Source organism: Chenopodium album, chromosome 4, assembly GCF_948465745.1.
Source record: "Chenopodium album chromosome 4, dcCheAlbu1.1, whole genome shotgun sequence".
Lineage (NCBI taxonomy): Eukaryota > Viridiplantae > Streptophyta > Magnoliopsida > Caryophyllales > Amaranthaceae > Chenopodium > Chenopodium album.
The window spans coordinates 69,753,554-69,773,100 of record NC_137837.1 but is presented as its reverse complement, the minus strand read 5'-3'; the positions used below and the strand labels follow the sequence as shown (position 1 = coordinate 69,773,100).

The following is a 19,547-nucleotide window of genomic DNA, read 5'->3' as shown; positions in this document are numbered from 1 at the left end:
TCCATAAAGCTCATCAAGGCGTGACCGGCTGTAGAATCAACCAGACTGTCGATCTTTGGAAGCGGGTAACTGTCCTTTGGACACACCTTGTTGGGGTCTGTGTAATCAACACACATGTGCCAGGTCCCATTCGGTTTCTTAACAAGAACCACATTGGCCACCCAGTCGGGGAAGTTACAAGGCCGAATGAACCTGGCATCTAGCAGCTTTTTGACTTCGGCAGCTGCCGCCTGACTTCTTTCCTCACCGTGGTTTCTTTTCTTCTGCCGGATGGGCTTCTTTTTAGGGTCCACGGCGAGTTTGTGGACAGCGAGATCCGGGCTAACGCCTGGCATCTCTTCCACTTCAAAGGCAAAAATGTCTTTGAATTCCTTCAGCAGAAGGTGCAAGCTTGCACCCAAGGTAGCATGGGCAACCGTCCCCACCTTTACAGTACGTTCTGGACGGCTGTCATCCAGAACGAGATCAATGTTTTCACCAGCCGGTTGGGGACGGAGCTCATCTGACCGTTCACCGGTCAGTGATTGCTATTTTCTCTCTTTCTTCACCTCCACCAGCAGAGGTGCCTTTATTTTCTTCCCGGCTGCTGGTGGGGCAGGCGCTGGGTCGGCATCCTTGAGATTGTCAAGGTCTATTGGTTCCTGGCCGCCTAGGGCCACATTGTCTCTGACGGCTGAGAGATAGCACTCTCGGGCCGTCTTCTGATCCCCATTCAGGGAACCAAAAGTGCCGTCATCCCTCTCATACTTGATGAGCATGAGAGACGGGATGATCACTGCCTTGGCTACGTTGAGGGTTGGCCGGCCAAGGATAATGTTGTAGGCGGTCAACTCCTCAACGACCAAGAATCTGACGACAATATGTCGTCCTTGGCCCTTCTCTCCCAGCCGGATGGGTAAGTCAATTCTTCCGGCTGGGTAGACCATCCCACCCCCAAAACCAACCAAGGGGTGGGTGACCGGATGCATGCTGCTGACGTTGTATTTCAGCTTTTGCAAGCACCGGAGGCTGATGATGTCTGATGAGCTGCCGGTGTCAATAAGGATTCTTCCAACCAGCTGGTTGGCCACCTTACACTCAATGACGACCGGGTCATCATGCGGACGGCGGACGCTGCCCCTGTCCTTCTCAGTGATCAAGACGTCTGGGAAGGAGGTGCTTGCAGACGCCTGCTCATCATCATCCTTGTCCATCTTTCGAAGATGGCTCTTGGTGCCCCGGATGGTAGGGCCACCACAGGAGAGCCCGCCTGCTATTGTGTAGACCGGCTCCTTGTCGGTATCCGAGCTACTAGCAGGCTGGGGGTTGTCTTGGATGACTGACCCTTGTTTTTCTTTTTTGCCCCGGCTGGGGACTTAGAAATGTAGGACTTCAACAGCCCTTTGTCAGCCAGACGGTCCAACGCCCGTTGTAGGCTGAAGCAGTCGTTGGTGTCATGGCCAACCTCCTCATGGTATTGGCAGAACTTGCTCTTGTTCCTTGACTGAATGGAACTTTTCATTGGATTCGGCTTCTCTAGGGACAGCCGGTCCTTGATTTCCATGAGGATGGAGTTGCAGTCCTTGTTAAACTCGTACTTTGGGACGTACGGTTTAAATTATTTCTTCTTCTTCTGGGACGGCTGGTCAGAGGCATTAACCGCCCAGATTTCTTTTCTTTTCTTGCTCTCTTTATTTTTCGCCGGCTAAGCAGACCGGCTGTCTTTCTGCTTGTCGGACTTCTTGGAGTCCGACTGTTTACCAGGCGAGTAGAGGTCGGTAGCTTGAATATAGCTTTCCGCCTCCCTCAGGGACGCCTGTAAGGTGAAAGCCCCTTTTCTGACTAGGTCGAACTTAAAGGTCGACCCGTCTCTCAGACCCTTAAAGAAGTCTGTAAAAGCTACCTCATCAGACAGTCCCTGAATCTGAATTCTGATCAGATTGAACCGCCTGACATATGAGCGCAACCCTTTTCTCTCTTCCTGCTTAACAGTGCTCAAATCAAGGCTTGTTTTCTTAGCAGAGATGTTCATTGAGAAGTTGGAGGCAAACAGGAAGGCGAGCTTCCTGAAACTATCAATGGACCCGGCTGGCAGATTACCAAACCATTGTTGGGCAATGCCCTTCAATGTAGCCGGGAAGCACCGACACCAAGTGGCATCATCCAACCCCTGCAGATACATGAGGTTGGTGTAAGCCATGAGGTGGTCTTCCGGATTGGTGGTACCATCATAGGTACCAACCAATACATTTTAACCTTGGCCGGCTGAGCCGCCTCGGTTATCTCCCGGGTGAACGCAGAAAGCTGTTCACCCAGGCGCAGCAGACGGAGCTTCCAGTCCAATGGCTGGACATTTTGATATGCTGCCTGACCTCCAAAGAGAGTCGGCTGCATGAAGTGAGGGGGATACTGTCCGTAAACCTGGGTAGGCACGTACGGTACAGCTCCAATCATATGAGGGCCAGAATGGACGGTATTACCGCCTGTCTGGCTCTCATGCAAGGAGGGTGCACTCCCTGTAGAAATGTTGTTGAAGCTGTCTGGAAAGTTCGACGTTGAAGCCGACTTAGACAGCGACTGGTTTCTCTTCCGGTTGATGATCTCCCGGGCATCAAGAATTGATTTTTTGCTTCCCACCGTCTGTTGAGTCCGGCGGATGTTGTTCCTCTTAGGAAGGAGAATTTTTTACCAATCAATGGTCCCGGCTGCCTTCTCCTTTGGATGAGGAGTGGGCTTCCGTTCTCTGACTGACTTCCCCTTCTCCGGAGGAGCCTTCTTGGCCGACTGACCTCTACTCGAGCCAGCCCGGCTCTGGGTGATCAGCTCTTTAATTTCACCCTTGAAACTTGTCATGAACCTCATGAGTTCATCTCGGGTGACAGGTGCTGATCCTGCGGCCGTATGGGTTTCCCCTTCGGCTGCCCAGGTGATCGACTTGCACCCGCCTGGGAGGCACCCCGCTCCAGAGTCTCTCTGGGCCGGATGCGCTTGATTCTGAGAGAGCCGTCATCGGCTGTAAAGGTTTCGACCTGGGGATCTTCATCCTCCTGGTCTGTAAAGACTTCTGGGTCATCGCCTAGACGGTTAGGGGGTGGTACAGACTCTTGAACCATCTTCGAGGTACTCTCCCCACAGACGGCGCCAAATGTTTTGGGTGTTTTTGTCCCTCGGGAGAGTTACAACTCGGAGACTGATCCAGGGGGAGCTGTACCTGCAAAACAAACGGAGACACCTGTTGGGTGGTGCTCCACCTCTGACGCACAAGTTAGTAACTTGTAGAGAAAGGAAAAGATGCGGAAATTTAGGTGGGTATCTGCTTGGATTCCAAGCTCAGATGTCTCTATCACAGGGACTGTTTGTAATAAATGGTAAAACGTGCCCTCAAAAAGAGGGATATCTCCCTATTTATAGGGTCTTTGGGAATTGTGCCCCTGATTAGGTCACTGAACCCTAATCATTGGTGGGTTGCGCCGCTTTGCGGCTTTCTCGGGATTTGGACCTGAAGGCCGCCCTTTTTTCCCTTGATTTATGGAATGACACGTGTCAGGCATTGATTGGTCCACTTTGGGCCAACCTGAAGCTGACACGTGTCGTCCTCTGGTTGGACCACGTGGCGGGGTAAAATTACCCTAAACACTTGTGATTGCAATTGTTCTTCGTTGTATCTCCTAAGTAAATTTCCGTGAAACCCGGTTGTAGTATAGGGTCGGAATTATACTTTTGGGAAAGTGATTCCGTTCACGCCTCGAAGATTTTACTAGTTTATTTCATTTTCTTTCTTTGTGACCCTTGTTAAACACAAAATCCCCAACAATTACTACTTCCGCTTCGCATTACTCGCAACAAAGGAGTATTATTTGTGAGATATAAAATATTCGTTTGTTGCGAGTAATACGAAGTAGAGGTAGTATATCATGTGAACTCCACATACCTTAAGTACCGTGAAAAAGTGTGTGTTGCAACTATTAAAAAACAGAGAAAGTAGAAAGAAAGTAGAATAGAGATGTGACAGAAAGTAATAATGAATATTGAAAAGCCATTAAAATATTATGAAATGTACAATAATTACGCATAAAAAGTAGAGGACAATTGAGTATTTAAATTGTAAAGCAAGGGTAACGTTGTCCAAAATTAATGACTTAAAAAGAAAATATACTAAATGTAAAGAATAAAAAGGAACACCCTAAATAGAAACGTAAAGAACATATAGGAACAGAGGGAGTAGTATTTTATTTCATCCTCTAGCTTTGGTCAATATTTCCCGTGTAAAACACATTTGTTGCTAATTTTACGGTATATTATAACATGAAATGCTAATTCAACAATAATTTACGTAGATAATGATAAGCTTTAGTTCTTGTTTCATATTTTGTAAACCCTGATTTCATTAATATATTCGGCTGTTGTACAAAAATTAAAATTAAAAAAAGTATTATAATACCATCAAATTGTACTATTTATTTATTTATTTATTTAATGATATCTTTACTATCTCATAAAAATACACAATACTCCCTTTCTTACCGAAAGTTGTTCAGAGTGTTTGATACTTTATGGCGTACCAAACACATTTTGCTTGCTTACAACTTACAAGTCATGAGTACATAACTACATACTCCGTATTACAATTAAAGATGGCACTGGGCCGAGCCGGCATAAAGCTCGGCACAATCCAGCACGAAAAAAAACACGGCACGACATGGACATGTAAAAGCACATCACGGCACGGTATTGTGCGTGTGGGTTGGGCCTGGGTCGCCTTTATTTGAGAGAAGCACGATAAGGCACGACACGATGGGGCAAGACATGAAAAAACATGCTAAAATCAATGCAATTTTGCTTAGGCATGCAAACCGGACATGACCCGACACGATGGCATTATGGACATGGGCCGTGCACGAGCCAACCTTTTGAAAACTTCGGCTCGACATGGCACGGAACGGAAAGAAACTAAATATGTATTCCGGGTCTAACTAACTTTAAAGTATGTGGGTCTACCACGACTCCACGAGACACGATCCAGAGCCATCTTAAAATACTCGTATTACGACTTTACACGAGTCAATCGAGTACCGGTTAACGATTACTCGTACATAGCAATGTAGCATATCATTAATGCTTTGATATCAACTCAGTCAGTCGGGCACCGGTTAGAAATTACTCGTTGGCCAATAACTTGGGAGTATAAAATAAAGTAGTTTGAGTTAGTGAGTAATTGCTCTCTTATTGTTTCCCTCCAAAAACACAACCCTTGAAACTCACTTGAAGAGAAAAAGGGGCAAAAATGGCGTCTACCTCTGCTGCTCGCCGTGGCGTGGGAGCTTCCGTGCGAATCAAAAACACTACTGATACCTTCGTCTCCGATAATCGACCACTTATCTCTGTAATTTTTACTGCCTTTTCATCTTCAATTTCCTTAATTGTTCATCATTTAATTCTTACTTTTTACTAAAATTTTCTTTTTTATTGATGTTTTTATTTACTTATTCAGGACATCCGTAAAGCCCTAAATACGTTGAGGGAAGTTGCGGTAGAAATGGAGAGATTCAATCGATCTGAACAGGTAATTTCTCCAAAATAACAATGCAATTAAACCCTAATTTGTCATTTTTACTAATTTTCCTTTATATATGCAGTATGAACCATAATGTTGATTTAATATTGTGAAGATTATGAACCCTAATTTCTCAGCAGTTTTACCAATTACACGATGTGATCTTGCTAGTTAGATGATGTAATGAATGTTTAATAATGCATGTTGATAAAATTAGGGTGATTGGGTGTTATTTTATGGGTATAACAAATCAAATTATTTGTTGCTGTTTTGGCTAAAAAACCCAATAAACTTACAAGATACTGTTACTAAATGGCGCGCTTTTTGGAAGAAAATATGTGTGTGATCTACATAAAGATCATTGCTTTATTTTATGAAGTTGTTTGGAGGAAATGAGGGATATATATTCTTGTTCTGCAACATATATTATCATCTTGGGGATGATCGGTTGAAGGGCAAGCTTACAAGTTTTGAGTGATCGCTCTTATAGTCCTTATTGGCTTTAGAGGATGTTGAAAGAGAGGGAACTTGGTAATACTTTTATGTGTTTGTTTGTTGATTGTTCAATGCTTATGCTTTGTTGTTGTTTATTTTTTTCGGATGCAATGATGCCATCCACCACAAGCTCCTGTCCATGAACTGACAGTAACATGTTGCAGGTAAGAGAGCTTGAAGACGCTTTTGTAGAGTTATTGGGCACTTATGAAGAATCCATGAATTTTACCAATGTGATGGAATCAGTTGGGAGCAATTACCAACCTGGCCCGGAGGTTCTCTGAACGAATTTTTCTTTTTCTCATGTGATTATTCTCTATTTCTTTATAAAAAGCTAATGTTCTGTGTTTTGTTTTGCCCCCCCCCCCCCTTGCAGTTAACCGATTTTAATAAGCTGTTTAAAAATGAAGTTTCTAGGCTCAAGCGTAATGCGTCTTCAAATCGTCAGACTGCTGGCATGTTACGGCAGTTCAAAGAAGCTGTTTGGGTATTGTTTGATCCATCTTCTTGGTATCTCTTTTATATAATTGGATGTTGATGATGTAGAATTTCAGGAAAGGAATATTAGAAATTATTATCTCTAGCTTCAAATTATAATTTTAAATATATGCTCTTTCTTATAATTTGTGCTGTCAGTCATATTATACAATTATATGAATCCAGAAACTGAATTTCACTGTGCAAGTGACTGAGAATATATCTGATTAACGTACTATTTGCTAGAACTTAATTGGAGACAGAAACGTTTCACTATTTATGCCTGGGTTATTTACATTATATCTTGAATTTTTCTCATACGTTTTTCTTGCAGAATGTCCATCATTCAGGTCAGCCAATGCCTGGTGAAGAGCAAGAAGACATTGTGATGACCAGCACACAAGGCATTTTAAATACAGCTTGCCCAATATCTGGAAAGTCAATTACTGACCTGGCAGATCCAGTTCGCAGGTAATATTTCATCTATTCTTCATGTGTTGTATACTTGTATGACTTATTTTGTATGCGGGACAGATGTAATTTTATATTTTGTATCAGTTCAACAAGCTGTTAGAAAAGAAACATGAGTGTGGATGCCAATAGTTTAGTTGATTAAAGTCTTGGGGGTTGGTACCCTTTTCCTCTTTCTTTGTTTACTTTAGTTGCTGTCAGCTGGTTTCAGAAGTGAAGCTGCTTGGTTGTATTTGTGGTTTTTGGTAGGGCTTGTGCTGTCTCGCTTGCAGCTTGTGGATGATGCAATTCTTTCTATCTCAAATTGGAAAAATAAAGAATATTGTTTACTCTTCTTTGAATTTTTGAGTTGATTTTGGGGCTTAAGATCAATGTTTCCAAGACCCCAAGTCCAGCATATCTGGTTTTAATATGGATTATGGTATTCTTACTAGTGTTTCATGTCTGTCCGATTAAGTTATCTGGAGTTTCTTTGACTTATCACAAACTACTTTAGGGGGTCATTATAAGGGAACCTTTTTGGGATCTTATAGTCTAGAGTGTTGCCTAAAGTTTAGATAGTTGGTCATAATAGGACATAATACTCTGTTTTGTCAATCTAAAATAGCTCTGTATCCCTTATCCTTGATTAAACTTCCAACAGGCATGTTTGGTAGGTGTGACTGTGTGAGAGAGTGATGAGGGGTTGCTTTTGGTCTGAAGTTGGGAAACATAAAGTAGAGATCATCAGTTTCACCACAAATTGAGTTACCATTAAGATTGTAACCTCAAGTTAGGAACTGTAGGTTTTGGTGATTTTATATTCAAGTTCATCTCCATGGTAAGTAAATAATTGTGGGCTTTTGGTGATTTTATATTCAAGTTCATCTCCATGGTAAGTCAATAAATTTGAAGCTGAAAAGCACTTGAAGCTGAGAAATTTCATTTGCAATTAGATATTATTATATTAATGCATGCAGTTCAAAGTTTTCAGCACTTTTTTAATAAAGCGAATGCATTAAGAAGTGACTGTAAATTTCATAGTTCCTTGTATGATCTAGATTCTGTAAGGTTTAAGATTTTATTGTTGTCTTTATACTGCTTAATCTGCCAAGACTCTTGTCACTTTACCAAAATGTATATCAGACACTTAGGCTGTCATTGAAGACTAGAAGTAGCATCCCTTTGGCTGTGGAGTAAGGGAATGCAAGCCTGGTAGAAGATGTATTGTCATTATATTTGAAAATGGTGATTAGCTTAGCCTGCCTATATATTGGATAACTGGAGAAAAGGATTTGATGGTTGTGAGTTAAGGCTACCTTAAGTTATGTCTCAAAATTCTGAAGCTCACTGATTTCAAGTAGAAGATAAGTCCTAGAGAGAGTTAAAATAATGGTCTCTCAGTCTGTTAACTCATCAAAGCATGTATAACTTCTGTAGTTTACCTACTTACTGTTGGATGCGTAAGTTTGTCTTTTGGTTTGAGACTTTGTGTAACTTCCTTCCTAAGTTGACTTGTTGCTCAAAGAAAGAGAATTAAGCAGTCGAACTTTTTTCAAGGCAATTTGTTTCCTGTAACTCTGCTGTTGAAACTCTCGACTGATTTTTCCTTTGGCAGCATGGACTGCAAGCACGTCTATGATAAGAGTGCAATTCTGCACTTCATGAAGAATAATCCAACGAAAAAATGCCCTGTAGCAGGTTGTATTAATCATCAGTTCTATGGTTTAGCTCATCTAACCTTTTTGAGCTGTAACATTTATACCTAATTTCTCTTGCTTTCAGGTTGTCCCAAACCATTAAAGGCTAATAGAGTGGTGTGTGACGCTCTATTACATGTGGAAATCGAGGAACTGCGTTCATCAAATAAAAATACTGTTGAGCCTGAAGGTATAGAAGACTTCACTGCACTTGACGATGAAGACTGACAAGCGATGAAGGCTGTATATAAAGCTCACACTATTAGGTTCTCATTGTTCCTCATTCTGTTTGAAATAAAGTAGAGGTACCTTTTGCAATATGAAACCTATGATAGCTGTAATATGGAGTATATGCTTGTATTGCAATCGCTTTGACCTGTTCTTTGCTGATCATCCTAGGATTATGTCTAACAGTTCTTATTTTGGTGTTTGTATTTATTATAAAAATTAAGTGTCTGGAAATATCTCCATTGGTGTTACATAACAGAAGGCCAACATATATTAGTACATGTAATTACAAGTATTTGGATAATTTGAAAAAAGAGTAAAATAATTCATGTAGCCCAACTTCAAACTCACCTGAGTTACCTCTTCTATGTAACCACATTTATCTGTGATCTGCTGGAAATTGGGATCCCATTACCTGGTGAAGTAAGTGTAAAGCCATAACAAAAGCTACACAGAACCACCACCATGCCACAGTTGACCTTTTCTTCTGTGATGACCAAGAAAATGGCTTTTTCTTTTGCAGAGGTAGTGGTCTTGAGAGCAGAAATTTTGATAGTAGACAGTCAATATGAAGGATTATAGGGCACTTGCCACATTTGTAATACCAGTGACTGCAGTATCCCCCACAAACAGTGCAAGAATTAGATTTTTCTCGACACTGTAGCTCTAAATTGTGCTCTACATCTGTTATGTAGTGTACATATTGAGGCAATTGGCTACAAAGTGGGTGAACATAAATTTCACACCGCTTACAGTGATAGAATAGGCCCCCTACACCCTTACCACATACTTCACAGGCATGTTTGTTGGAAAATGAGGCTCTTGACCTTTGCACTAAGGTCAAGTGAAGTCGGTGTTTTGGGTGCATAAATGAGCAAAGATTTGCAGGACAATGGCCACAATGCATGTGCAGATTGAAACTGCATTCCTTGCATTGGTATCTCTGTCCGATGCCTAACATTTCACAGCCATCACATTTGAACTCATTGTCCTCTGAAATTTCCTTCAGTGGATGGCATTGATGTGTGAAGTGCTTTAAGGTGGTCATTTCCCTTTAGTCTTTCGTCCTGTCAAGAAAGGATGAATATTTCAGTAGTTGCTCTGAAGGTGTTAATTGCGATTTGGAAGGCTTAGTCATCTCTTTAGATCCTCATTAGCTGTAAATCCTGTTGTGGAAAGATCTGCAAGGACCTGTTCATTGATTTGGAATTTAGAACCAAGTTAACTGTCATTGACCACATCATTTGCTGGACTTGGCCACTTGGGTTAGAATCATGCTAATTTCATATGCCGTTTTCTTTGTTTTTCCTCTGTTTTGGCTTTGTATATACTTGGTTTGCGGCTTCAGAAGTCAATATGGAAGGAGTACATCACAGCAATTACTTTTTCTTGGTTTTGATAGATCATATAAGTATTGCTTAACAGTTTCAAAAGATTGACAGCCTCTTTTGGCTGATGTATCCTCTGAACTAGTAAAGCCTTGTTGAGTCTTAATAGAAATTTAAAATAGTAATGTGAAACTGACTGTCATGAGGATCAATGTCTCTGATATTGGACCTGACTGGCTTATTTGGTATAATGGCAAATATTGAGGGAATGGAATTGAATTTGTTTTGTTATTATGTAGCCATTCAAAAGATACTGAAAAATTAAGTCCCTTTATTCCTCTTCATTACCATATGGAATCTGGAATGTCAATGAGGTGGGCGGATTCGGTGGATGCCCAGGAAGGTCCGTCACGCCCATCCTTGTCCCAACACTTATGACAGGCACAACAAGTCCTATACTTTACGAATTTAATAGAGAGCATGTATTTAGTAAATTTTTTTACTAGTTATTCTAAAGCCTACAAGTATGACATGATTGTGATTTGGTGAAATTTCAACCTTCAAACTTAGGTCAGAGAGCCGACTTAATCATTGTTTGTTCTAGATGTTATTGTATTGGGTGCAATTACTTGTCAAATGCGTTGGTTTTACAGCTTCCTCTACGTTGCACAACTTGCACCAATAGAATGTTGGCGCAATCAAAACCAGATACTATACAGTATAATCTCACATGACTTTTCGATACCATTAGTCCTTACTCCTTAGGCCATGCTAACCAGACTATGTCAATGATTTTAAACAATATATTTGCTGTTTGAAGCAGAAGGTTTATATATGTATAAGTTGATAAATATTTAATAGTAGTATGACTAGATAAGCTGCTATTCCACTTGACCAAGTAGTAATTAATTGTGTATATTACCCATATATGAATATGACCAAGTATTCCAAATAATCATTTTTTTTTTTTTTTTTTTAAAATACTCCATATTGTTCACTAAATACAGCCATTAAGAGAAAATCAAGGGAAAATCAATAAGAGAAAATCAAGGGAAAAATAATTTCCGACAACCTCTAATCTCATGTCTGGGCTTGAATGTTTCAATAATTCATGAACAACCTTCATTGAAACATTGCATAAATATAGAATAGAACAGTAAGTGTTTTTCTTAAAATTTTGGCCCTGTGCTAGCAATAAAGAGTAAGCATCAAGTTAGGCAGTTAGCTAAGCTTATAAATTGTTCTTTCTGATATGTATGGTAACCAGTGCTCTGGAACTTAAAAAAACAAGGAAATCTCAAACAATCATTCAGAATGCTACAAATCAAAGACGAAATCAGAAGGCCAAAATCCTGATTAGCATTACAAATCAACTGATAAGTTCTTAATACATAACCAATTTATGTTAGAATAAGATATGTTATACACATGTTCAAGTGATATTACAAGCCAAAACTAAGTAGCTCTAAATTTCAGAACAGATCTTTTAATAAGAAGATGTCTTAGGACTTTAACATCTTCGGGATAGTTTTTATCCAAAGATGCCCACCATTCTATATCAGTAGGAAGACGACGAAGTGTGCATTCAGAAGAATCACAAAGCAAGGGCAGGGAGAGTGGGATCATTTTCAACATAGGGCAGCCCTCCTTGTTCAACTTGATAAGAGAATCACACAGCAGTAGTCCTCTACAGATACTCTCCAAATTCGGCATGTTACATAGTGATATAGTTTTCAAGTTTGGGAGTGAAAGGAGGCTATCCTTATCACCCCTTATAGCTCCTTCATCTTCATTGTCTGCTATTATTTCTGTCATGTAAGGACAGTTCACAAGCTCAATCTCTTGCAGGTTTGGGAATAGTTGCTGCTGTATTAATACAAGTGCATTGGTCCATTCATATACATCAAGCACCTTATTCATGCTTCGAGCCATTGTCCTAATCCCAAGTGGTAAACCTCCACATTCTTTGGCGACTAACTCTGCAATATTGGAAAATGTTGCCATATGTCATCTAGGACGAGTAGCTTTTTCTAATTATTGACAGCATATTGGACAGGGAGTCCACTTCACAAGACCAAAGGAGGTTCTATCCCAAAACCATATGGCATCTCCAACTTTTTTTACTCTTTAACATTTTTCAACCAGTGCTCAACTTCAATTCTCTTCTTCGTTTCTTTCCTGGATGGTAGCTCAGCAATTTCCAACTCAGACCTGATATCAGATGCTCGAGCTGTCAGAGTATCAAATTCATCTTCAAGAATCTGCATCTTGTCTTTGAGGCTGAAATTCTTGATTATCAAGCTGCTAATGATAGCCATGTTCCCTGACACGATACATCAAAGAGACAGGTAACCAAGGCTATAAAGTTACCTGTTTGTATAACCTTGCTTGATATTCATGAATTTTTTTTATTATAACTAAGTAGAGGCGCAATGAAGCTGCTTAAGATGACGAGAATATCCAAAGAGAAGCCAAAAGTTATAAAACAATACGATATGAAGTGCACAAGAAACACAAGAAACTGATTGTTGCTTCAAATTTTCAAAATAATGTGAACAAAATTATACTTTATACATCTAATCATACGTAACCATGCATGCCAAGAAGTATGTTGAATGTTGATATCACATATAACAGTAATATATTTATATATGTGTCCCTTCATACAATTAGGAGGTGCAATTAACATGTTTTATCATGTAAACATTTTTTTTGGTGTTACATCCGGTTCACCCTTTGGGTTAATTCGGATTTGGGAATCAGTTCTGGGTGGTTAGGTTCTAGTCCCCTCCCCATTGTTAACTTAAATCACTCAAACAGGTTGTTAAACAATTTAATCCCGCTGGTTTCATGTCTGGTTAACTTTCGGCGCCACTAGATAAAATCATAAAATTAATGTTAAGGCAGTCAATAAAAGGAAGTAAAGCACTGGAGTGAGGGACCCGTTTCTTTGAATTTCATATCAATGAACTTGCACAGTTGCATTTGCTAACTTTAATCCTACTAACCTCAATTATTTCTCATAGTTAGTGGAAAAAAAGCAGGGGAAAGTGTGATAGAATTTCTTAGCACTTTACTAAAGAGCCTGCTGTTTAGTACCGTTTTTATAATCAGCAACTTTATTGTGATTCATACAATCTCAAATCTATTTTCATTCAGAAAGGCGAGGGAACAAAGAAAATGGCCACAGGTATGGTGTTGAGTGTCGCGCAAACTCTATTTTCAGCACTACAATGCAAGGAATTAAGAGAGTTGTGCTGTATGTTTGGGTATCAATCTCAACTTGAAGCTCTTCGCGGAACTGTTGAAACCATCAAGAATGTCCTCCTTGATGCGGAGTCCAAGCAGCAGGAGCTCAACAGTCAAGGCTTAGATTGGCTTAACAAACTCAAGGATGCAGTCTATGATGCTGATGACTTGTTTGATGAATTCGCCACAATTGCTCAGAGACAGAAAATGATGCCTCATGGTAAGATCTCCAAAACGGTACGTGCTTTCTTCTCCAGTGAAAACCAGTTTCTTTTTGCTGTTAGTACATCTCAAAAGATAAAGAAGATTAGAGAGAAGCTGGATAGCGTTGCTAAAGATCGTGCAGATTTTGGGTTTAGTAATGTGTATAGAGCTGTTAAGAGAAAAGAGGAAACCTGGTCTTATGTGCATGAACATAGTATAATTGGGAGAGATATCGATAAGGAGGCCATTATAGACATGTTGCTGAGAGAGTCAATTGATAGTGTTTCTTTTGTGAGCATCGTCGGGATGGGAGGATTGGGGAAAACTGCTCTTGCTCAACTAGTGTACAATGATGGTAGGATCAAAAGTGCATTTGAATTGAAGTTATGGGTTTGTGTCTCTGATGACTTTTCTATTGAGGAAATCCTCCATAAGATGTTAAAGTCAGCCGCCGAGCAAGATCCTTGTGATCTTGGAATTGATGGGTTGCAGAGAAAAGTTAGAAGACGAATAGAAGGGACAAAGTATCTTCTTATTCTAGATGATGTGTGGAACGAAAGTCGTGATGAATGGCTTAAGTTGAGGGAGTTCTTGCAGGTAGGTGCAAGAGGAAGCCGAATTGTGGTTACTACACGCTCAGAAAAGGTGGGAGGAGCTATAGGGGACGATCCAATGTATGCATTAAGAGGTTTGCAGGACGATGATTCTTGGCTTTTGTTTAAGAGGATATCACTTAACCACGAGAGTAAAGTGGTAGATGATGACCTTGTTTGCATTGGTAAAGAAATTGTGAAAAAATGTGCAAATGTTCCCTTGGCTATAAGGGTCGTAGGGAGCATGTTGTATGGTTGTAACAAAAGCAAGTGGAAATTATTTCAGAGCATTGAGTTGCCTGAAATGGACCGAGGTGAAGAGAGCATAATGCCAATATTGAAGTTTAGTTATCATCATCTTCCTCCTCAGTTAAAGAGTTGTTTTAGTTATTGTGCACTCTTCCCTAAGGATTATGCCATTGTGAAAAATATGTTGATATGTCTTTGGTCTGCATTAGGCTATCTTAAGCCGTTGAATGACATGCAGAGCATAGAAGATGTTGGTGAGGAGTATTTTTCGATTTTATTAAATAGATGTTTTTTTCAAGACATTGAAAGGGATTCGTATGGTGAAATTTATTCATGTGGAATGCATGATTTGATTCACGATCTTGCACAAGAAGTAGCAGGAAAGGAGTTGTGCTTAACAGAGACTAGCAAAAGCATTCTTGAAGGAAAACGTCATCTCTCCCTTTCTATATGGCGTCCCTCCTTGCTTTGTACAAGTGATACTGTTGGGAAGTTGAGGGGATTGCGTACCTTTCTTCGGCCTTCTATACGTCAGCTGAATTGTGAATCGCCAATGACCACTGTAATAGCAAAATGTAAGCGCCTGAGGGTATTGGACTTGCACCATTTTAGTATAAAAGTTTTACCAAGTACAATAAAGAACCTTCTGCATTTAAGGTATCTTGATCTCTCTTATAATATGGAGTTGAAGATACTTCCTGAGTCGATTTCTAGACTGTATAATTTGCAGGCCTTGAACTTAAGATCATGTTTGCAACTAAAAGAGTTGCCTAAGGACGTGAGGGAACTAGTCAATCTTCGGCATTTAGATACATTTAATTGCTTTAGCTTGACTCATATGCCTGTTGGAATGGATAGTATGACTAGTCTTTGTACCCTTACAAGGTTTGTATTGGGTCCAAAAAGTTCAAAAAAAACCCAAATGGGTCAACTTAGAGATTTGATGCCTCTAATTAACCTTAGAAATAGACTTGAAATTGAACTTAAAAGAGGATATGCATACGATTTGAACAACTCTGAGGAGGGATCATATTTATTAAACAAGGAACATATCAAGGTTTTGTTGATAGAACAAGAAAACATCTGGGTTAGATCACACCGAATCAACCATTTGTATCAGCAGGATGACCCAGTAGTTTTAAAAGAAAGATTGCTAGAAAGACTCGAACCCCACCATGATCTTAGAGAGATTAGAATTACAGGATATGAAGGTGTGACGTTGCCAAGATGGGCAGCCAAACTAGCAATGTCTCTCCCACGGCTTGTGACAATCTCACTAGTGTATTTTCGTGATTTGCAACATCTGCCAGCAATGAGTCAACTACAGCATCTCAAATATCTTACGCTCATAGAAATGCCCAATGTAGAGTTCGTGGAGGATGATAGTGGTGGTGCTGCTGTTGTACCATCGTTTCTGTCACTTGAGTCTTTGTTCCTCTGGAATTGCCAAAGCTTGAAATGTTTTCCTGATTGTCCACATGTGAAAAAATTTACTTTATGTGGCCTCGACGAAGCACTGACATTTTGTAGACATAGAGATGATGCAACGGCCACCTCTGCTGGCTCTTCATTATCAAGCAGCAACAACAATAATTCTGATGTGTTTGATTTGTGGGAATTAAAAACAGACAATTTAGGAATACTCAAGTCCCTTTTCCGTGATTCTATACAAAGCATTCATCATCTCACATTGCTTAACATGGAGGTCCAGAGTTTGTCGAGTTCTGTACAAGAGTATAATCAGAAGTACGCATTTTCCATTCATAGTCTTAAGTTTCTGTCTTGCCCAAACTTAAAAAGTTTGTCAGGAGGAGGAATAGAGGGTCTCACCAACTTGAAAACACTATCGATTTGGGAATGCCATAACCTGAAACTGGAAGAAGAGGAAGGGTTTCCATGGAAAGCCCTTCACGTCCTGTCCGACTTGAGCTTCAATGAACTTCCACAACTGGTACATCTGCCAAAGGGCCTTCAATACTTGACTACCCTTCAAAGTCTTGAAATTGAATTTTGTGACAAGTTGGAAGCCCTCCCAGAGTGGCTTGATTGCCTCAAGTCTTTGCGATCACTTGACATCCGTTATTGTCTGAGACTGAAATCGCTTCCAGAAACAATCTTTCCGTCACTCACAACACTCCATATACACTTCTGCGATGGGCTTAAGGAAAAGTACAGCGAACCAAATGGGACAGACTTTTCTAAAATATGTTTCATCCCTGATCTACATTCATAAAAGTTACCCTTTACATTCATAAAAGTTACCCTTTTAAGCCACAAAAATACCCTTTTCATTCATAAAAGTTACCTTTTCAATGCACAAAATATATCTTTTTATGATCAAAAGTTACCCATTTTATACATAAAAGTGACCCCATAAAAAACTGAATTGAACCTTCAGCATCTAACGACTTCTTTGTAATCTTCTTCTTCACCATCGCAGAATCAAACACTACAAAAAACGAAAACAAAAACAAAATAAAAAAAATGGTTATCAAACCTTTATTACAAAACGCTGAACATGAGAAAAAACATTCTTCGTTACAATCTTCAATATGACACATTTTCATTATAACTTTTTTCTTCTTCAAAGATTTTTTATTTACCAATTGAGTTGATTCTACTAAAAAAAAAATTAACATGAGAAAGAAAAAAAGAAAGAAAAGGTAAAATGAAAATGCAATGAAGAGGAGAGAGAGGATAAGGAGATTATAATTGAATAAAAACCATAAATATACCCCTTGAAAGGAAAAGAGGGGAGAGAAAAATTAAAAAGAGTTTTAAGAGCAGAAGAAAAAATCAGAAAGAGATACAAATAAAAAAAGTAAAAAAAAAATCTTAAAACCTGACAGTGAGAAGAGGGCAATAATTCCTCAAATTGGGCCACGCCATACAATAAGTATTGTACACCAGCCTTTTTTAAAAATTTGTGTTTGAATATTTGTTCAAATTAATGCACTCATCTTAACAACACGCGAAAATACGGAATAGTAGAAAAACCGAAACTTAGCAATTAGACCATCTTCAATGGTATTAAAAAAAAAAAAAAAAAAAAAAGAGACTAGTTAGTAAATTAATTAAAATTGCAAGCATATACCTTACCATTGAAACATCGACATATTAAGATTAAAGACTTAGCAACCTGCTCAAACAAGCTACATTACTTGATTTTTCACCCACTTAAATTATGACATGGGTATAATAAAAACTTCTTTATTTATTTATTTTTTCTTCGAAGCTACAATATGCTACAAGATATATCTAATTTTAATGTCGAACCTTATTAGACTTTTGTCATTATAATTAAGGATTTTCATTAAAATTGCTAAAATAAATCAAAATTCCTCAATTATGCTACTTTTTTTTTTTATCAAAATTCCCTACATGTCATCCCGTCATCCTCTTAGAACAAAACCTCTTAGCAGTTTTAAACACTTACAGTGTATTTGGATAACATAAGAGGAAGGAAAAGAAGGGGAGGGAGGAGAAGAGGAGGGGAGGGAAAGGGAGGGAGAAAAGAATGGTGAATTTTCCTTCCAAATCTCTCAATTGTTGAAGGGATTAATTTCCTACAATTTAATCTCTCCATTTCTCTCCCCTTTACTTCCTCATTTGTTATAAAAATGAAAGATATTACATCTCTTCATTTCCCTCCTCTTCTTTTCCTTCCATTTCCTTCTATCCAAACACACCTAAAAAGAAATCTATACTTAGTATTTAAAAAGTATAACCAAGAAACTAAGAAACACACATGTCCCCATCCATTATATTACACTTCTCTAACCATAGTGTCACATGTCATCCTACACTATTAATTTTTTATTACACCATTTTTTTTTTAATTCTGTCATTAAACTTATAATTCATCTTTCATACACACTTCAACTCCCCCCTTTAATTCAACCTTTTCCTATTCTCTCTTTAATTAATAACCGTTATCATGTTGTTAACAAATTCCGCTAGTGGGGTCCACTCTCCACTTAATAATTTTTTTATCGATTTGCGAGTTGAAAATGGTTCCATTAAAGGTTTTGGGGGTTATTTTGTCCCTTAAGATTTCAAATAGAGCTCAAATTTGAAAAAAAAAAACGTAAACTCCTCTTTTTGCGTACTAATTCCACTTTGAAGGGGGGGCAGATGAGATTCGAACTCGTGACCTTTGTGTCACGCTGGCTCCGATACTATGTTAGAGGACCATCTCAACCAAAAGCTTAAACTAATGGTTGAGGCCGATGAATATGTTTTAAACTATTTGTTCATCATTGTAAACCCTATTAACCAATAACATAATAATTTGTGATTAAACAAAAGATACACGTAATAATCGTAACAATTAATAATTAATAGTAATAACAATATAATGATGCAAGTTAACGAAAGTAGAATCTATAAAACCAAATAAAAACAAGCCTAAGAAATTATACGAAATGCATAGGAATTAAATCACAATTGGATGCATGTTTTCTCAAAAACATTATTTAAAAAAAAAAAGTTTTTTTTTTATATAGTAACCCTCTAATTTTCCATTTTCTATAATGGTCCCTCTTTTGAGAAATTCACACTATAACCCAAAAATACATTCAGTTCCTATATGGTAACCTTGCCGTTATCCTGTTGTTAACAAATTCCGCTAGTGGAGTCCACTCTCCACTTAATAATTTTTTTATCGATTTGCGAGTTGAAAATTGTTCCATTAAAGGTTTTGGAGGTTATTTTGTCCCTTAAGATTTCAAATAGAGCTCAAATTTGAAAAAAAAAAAAACGTAAACTCCTCTTTTTGCGTATTAAGAAATGTCTCGATTTGCGTGTTCACGTATTTAATGCGTAAAACGAGGCATCTATGTTATTTTTTTGCCAAATGTGAGCTCAATTTGGTTCCCCGAGACCAAAATAAACCCCAAAACCTTTGACGGAATAAATTCCAACACGCAAATCGTTTACAAAATATTATTAAGGGGAGAGTGAACCCCACTAACGAAATTTGTTAACAGCAAGGTTACCGTATAGAAACTAAATGTAGTTGAAAAAATTGCCCTCATTAATC

At 38.9% G+C, this 19,547-nt stretch overlaps 3 protein-coding genes across 3 annotated transcripts; 2 read left to right on the top strand and 1 right to left on the bottom strand.

Moving 5' to 3' along the window:
- The first annotated feature begins 5,204 nt into the window (after positions 1–5,204).
- LOC145627167 (E3 SUMO-protein ligase MMS21-like) lies at positions 5,205–9,123 on the top strand. Its single transcript, XM_081679564.1, has 7 exons — positions 5,205–5,362; positions 5,471–5,542; positions 6,193–6,303; positions 6,405–6,515; positions 6,840–6,976; positions 8,574–8,656; positions 8,741–9,123. Exons 1-7 carry the CDS (start codon positions 5,264–5,266, stop codon positions 8,881–8,883), a joined length of 756 nt encoding a protein of 251 aa, XP_081535690.1. The 5' UTR covers positions 5,205–5,263; the 3' UTR covers positions 8,884–9,123.
- A 139-nt stretch (positions 9,124–9,262) lies between these two features.
- On the bottom strand, positions 9,263–9,931 carry LOC145628078 (uncharacterized). Its single transcript, XM_081680403.1, has one exon. It carries the CDS (start codon positions 9,929–9,931, stop codon positions 9,263–9,265), a length of 669 nt encoding a protein of 222 aa, XP_081536529.1.
- A 3,460-nt stretch (positions 9,932–13,391) lies between these two features.
- On the top strand, positions 13,392–16,739 carry LOC145628077 (putative disease resistance protein RGA1). The gene has a single exon (XM_081680402.1). It carries the CDS (start codon positions 13,392–13,394, stop codon positions 16,737–16,739), a length of 3,348 nt encoding a protein of 1,115 aa, XP_081536528.1.
- The last annotated feature ends 2,808 nt before the right edge of the window (positions 16,740–19,547 follow it).

What these genes read in the sequence shown, in the direction of transcription:
- LOC145627167 (XM_081679564.1), top strand. Translation starts at nt 5,264, where the DNA reads ATGGCGTCTACCTCTGCTGCTCGCCGTGGCGTGGGAGCTTCCGTGCGA. An exon ending in GATTCAATCGATCTGAACAG is followed by an intron (nt 5,543 to 6,192) that starts GTAATTTCTCCA and finishes AACATGTTGCAG; the next exon opens with GTAAGAGAGCTTGAAGACGC. An exon ending in CTGGCAGATCCAGTTCGCAG is followed by an intron (nt 6,977 to 8,573) that starts GTAATATTTCAT and finishes TTCCTTTGGCAG; the next exon opens with CATGGACTGCAAGCACGTCT.
- LOC145628078 (XM_081680403.1), bottom strand. Translation starts at nt 9,931, where the DNA reads ATGACCACCTTAAAGCACTTCACACATCAATGCCATCCACTGAAGGAA.
- LOC145628077 (XM_081680402.1), top strand. Translation starts at nt 13,392, where the DNA reads ATGGCCACAGGTATGGTGTTGAGTGTCGCGCAAACTCTATTTTCAGCA.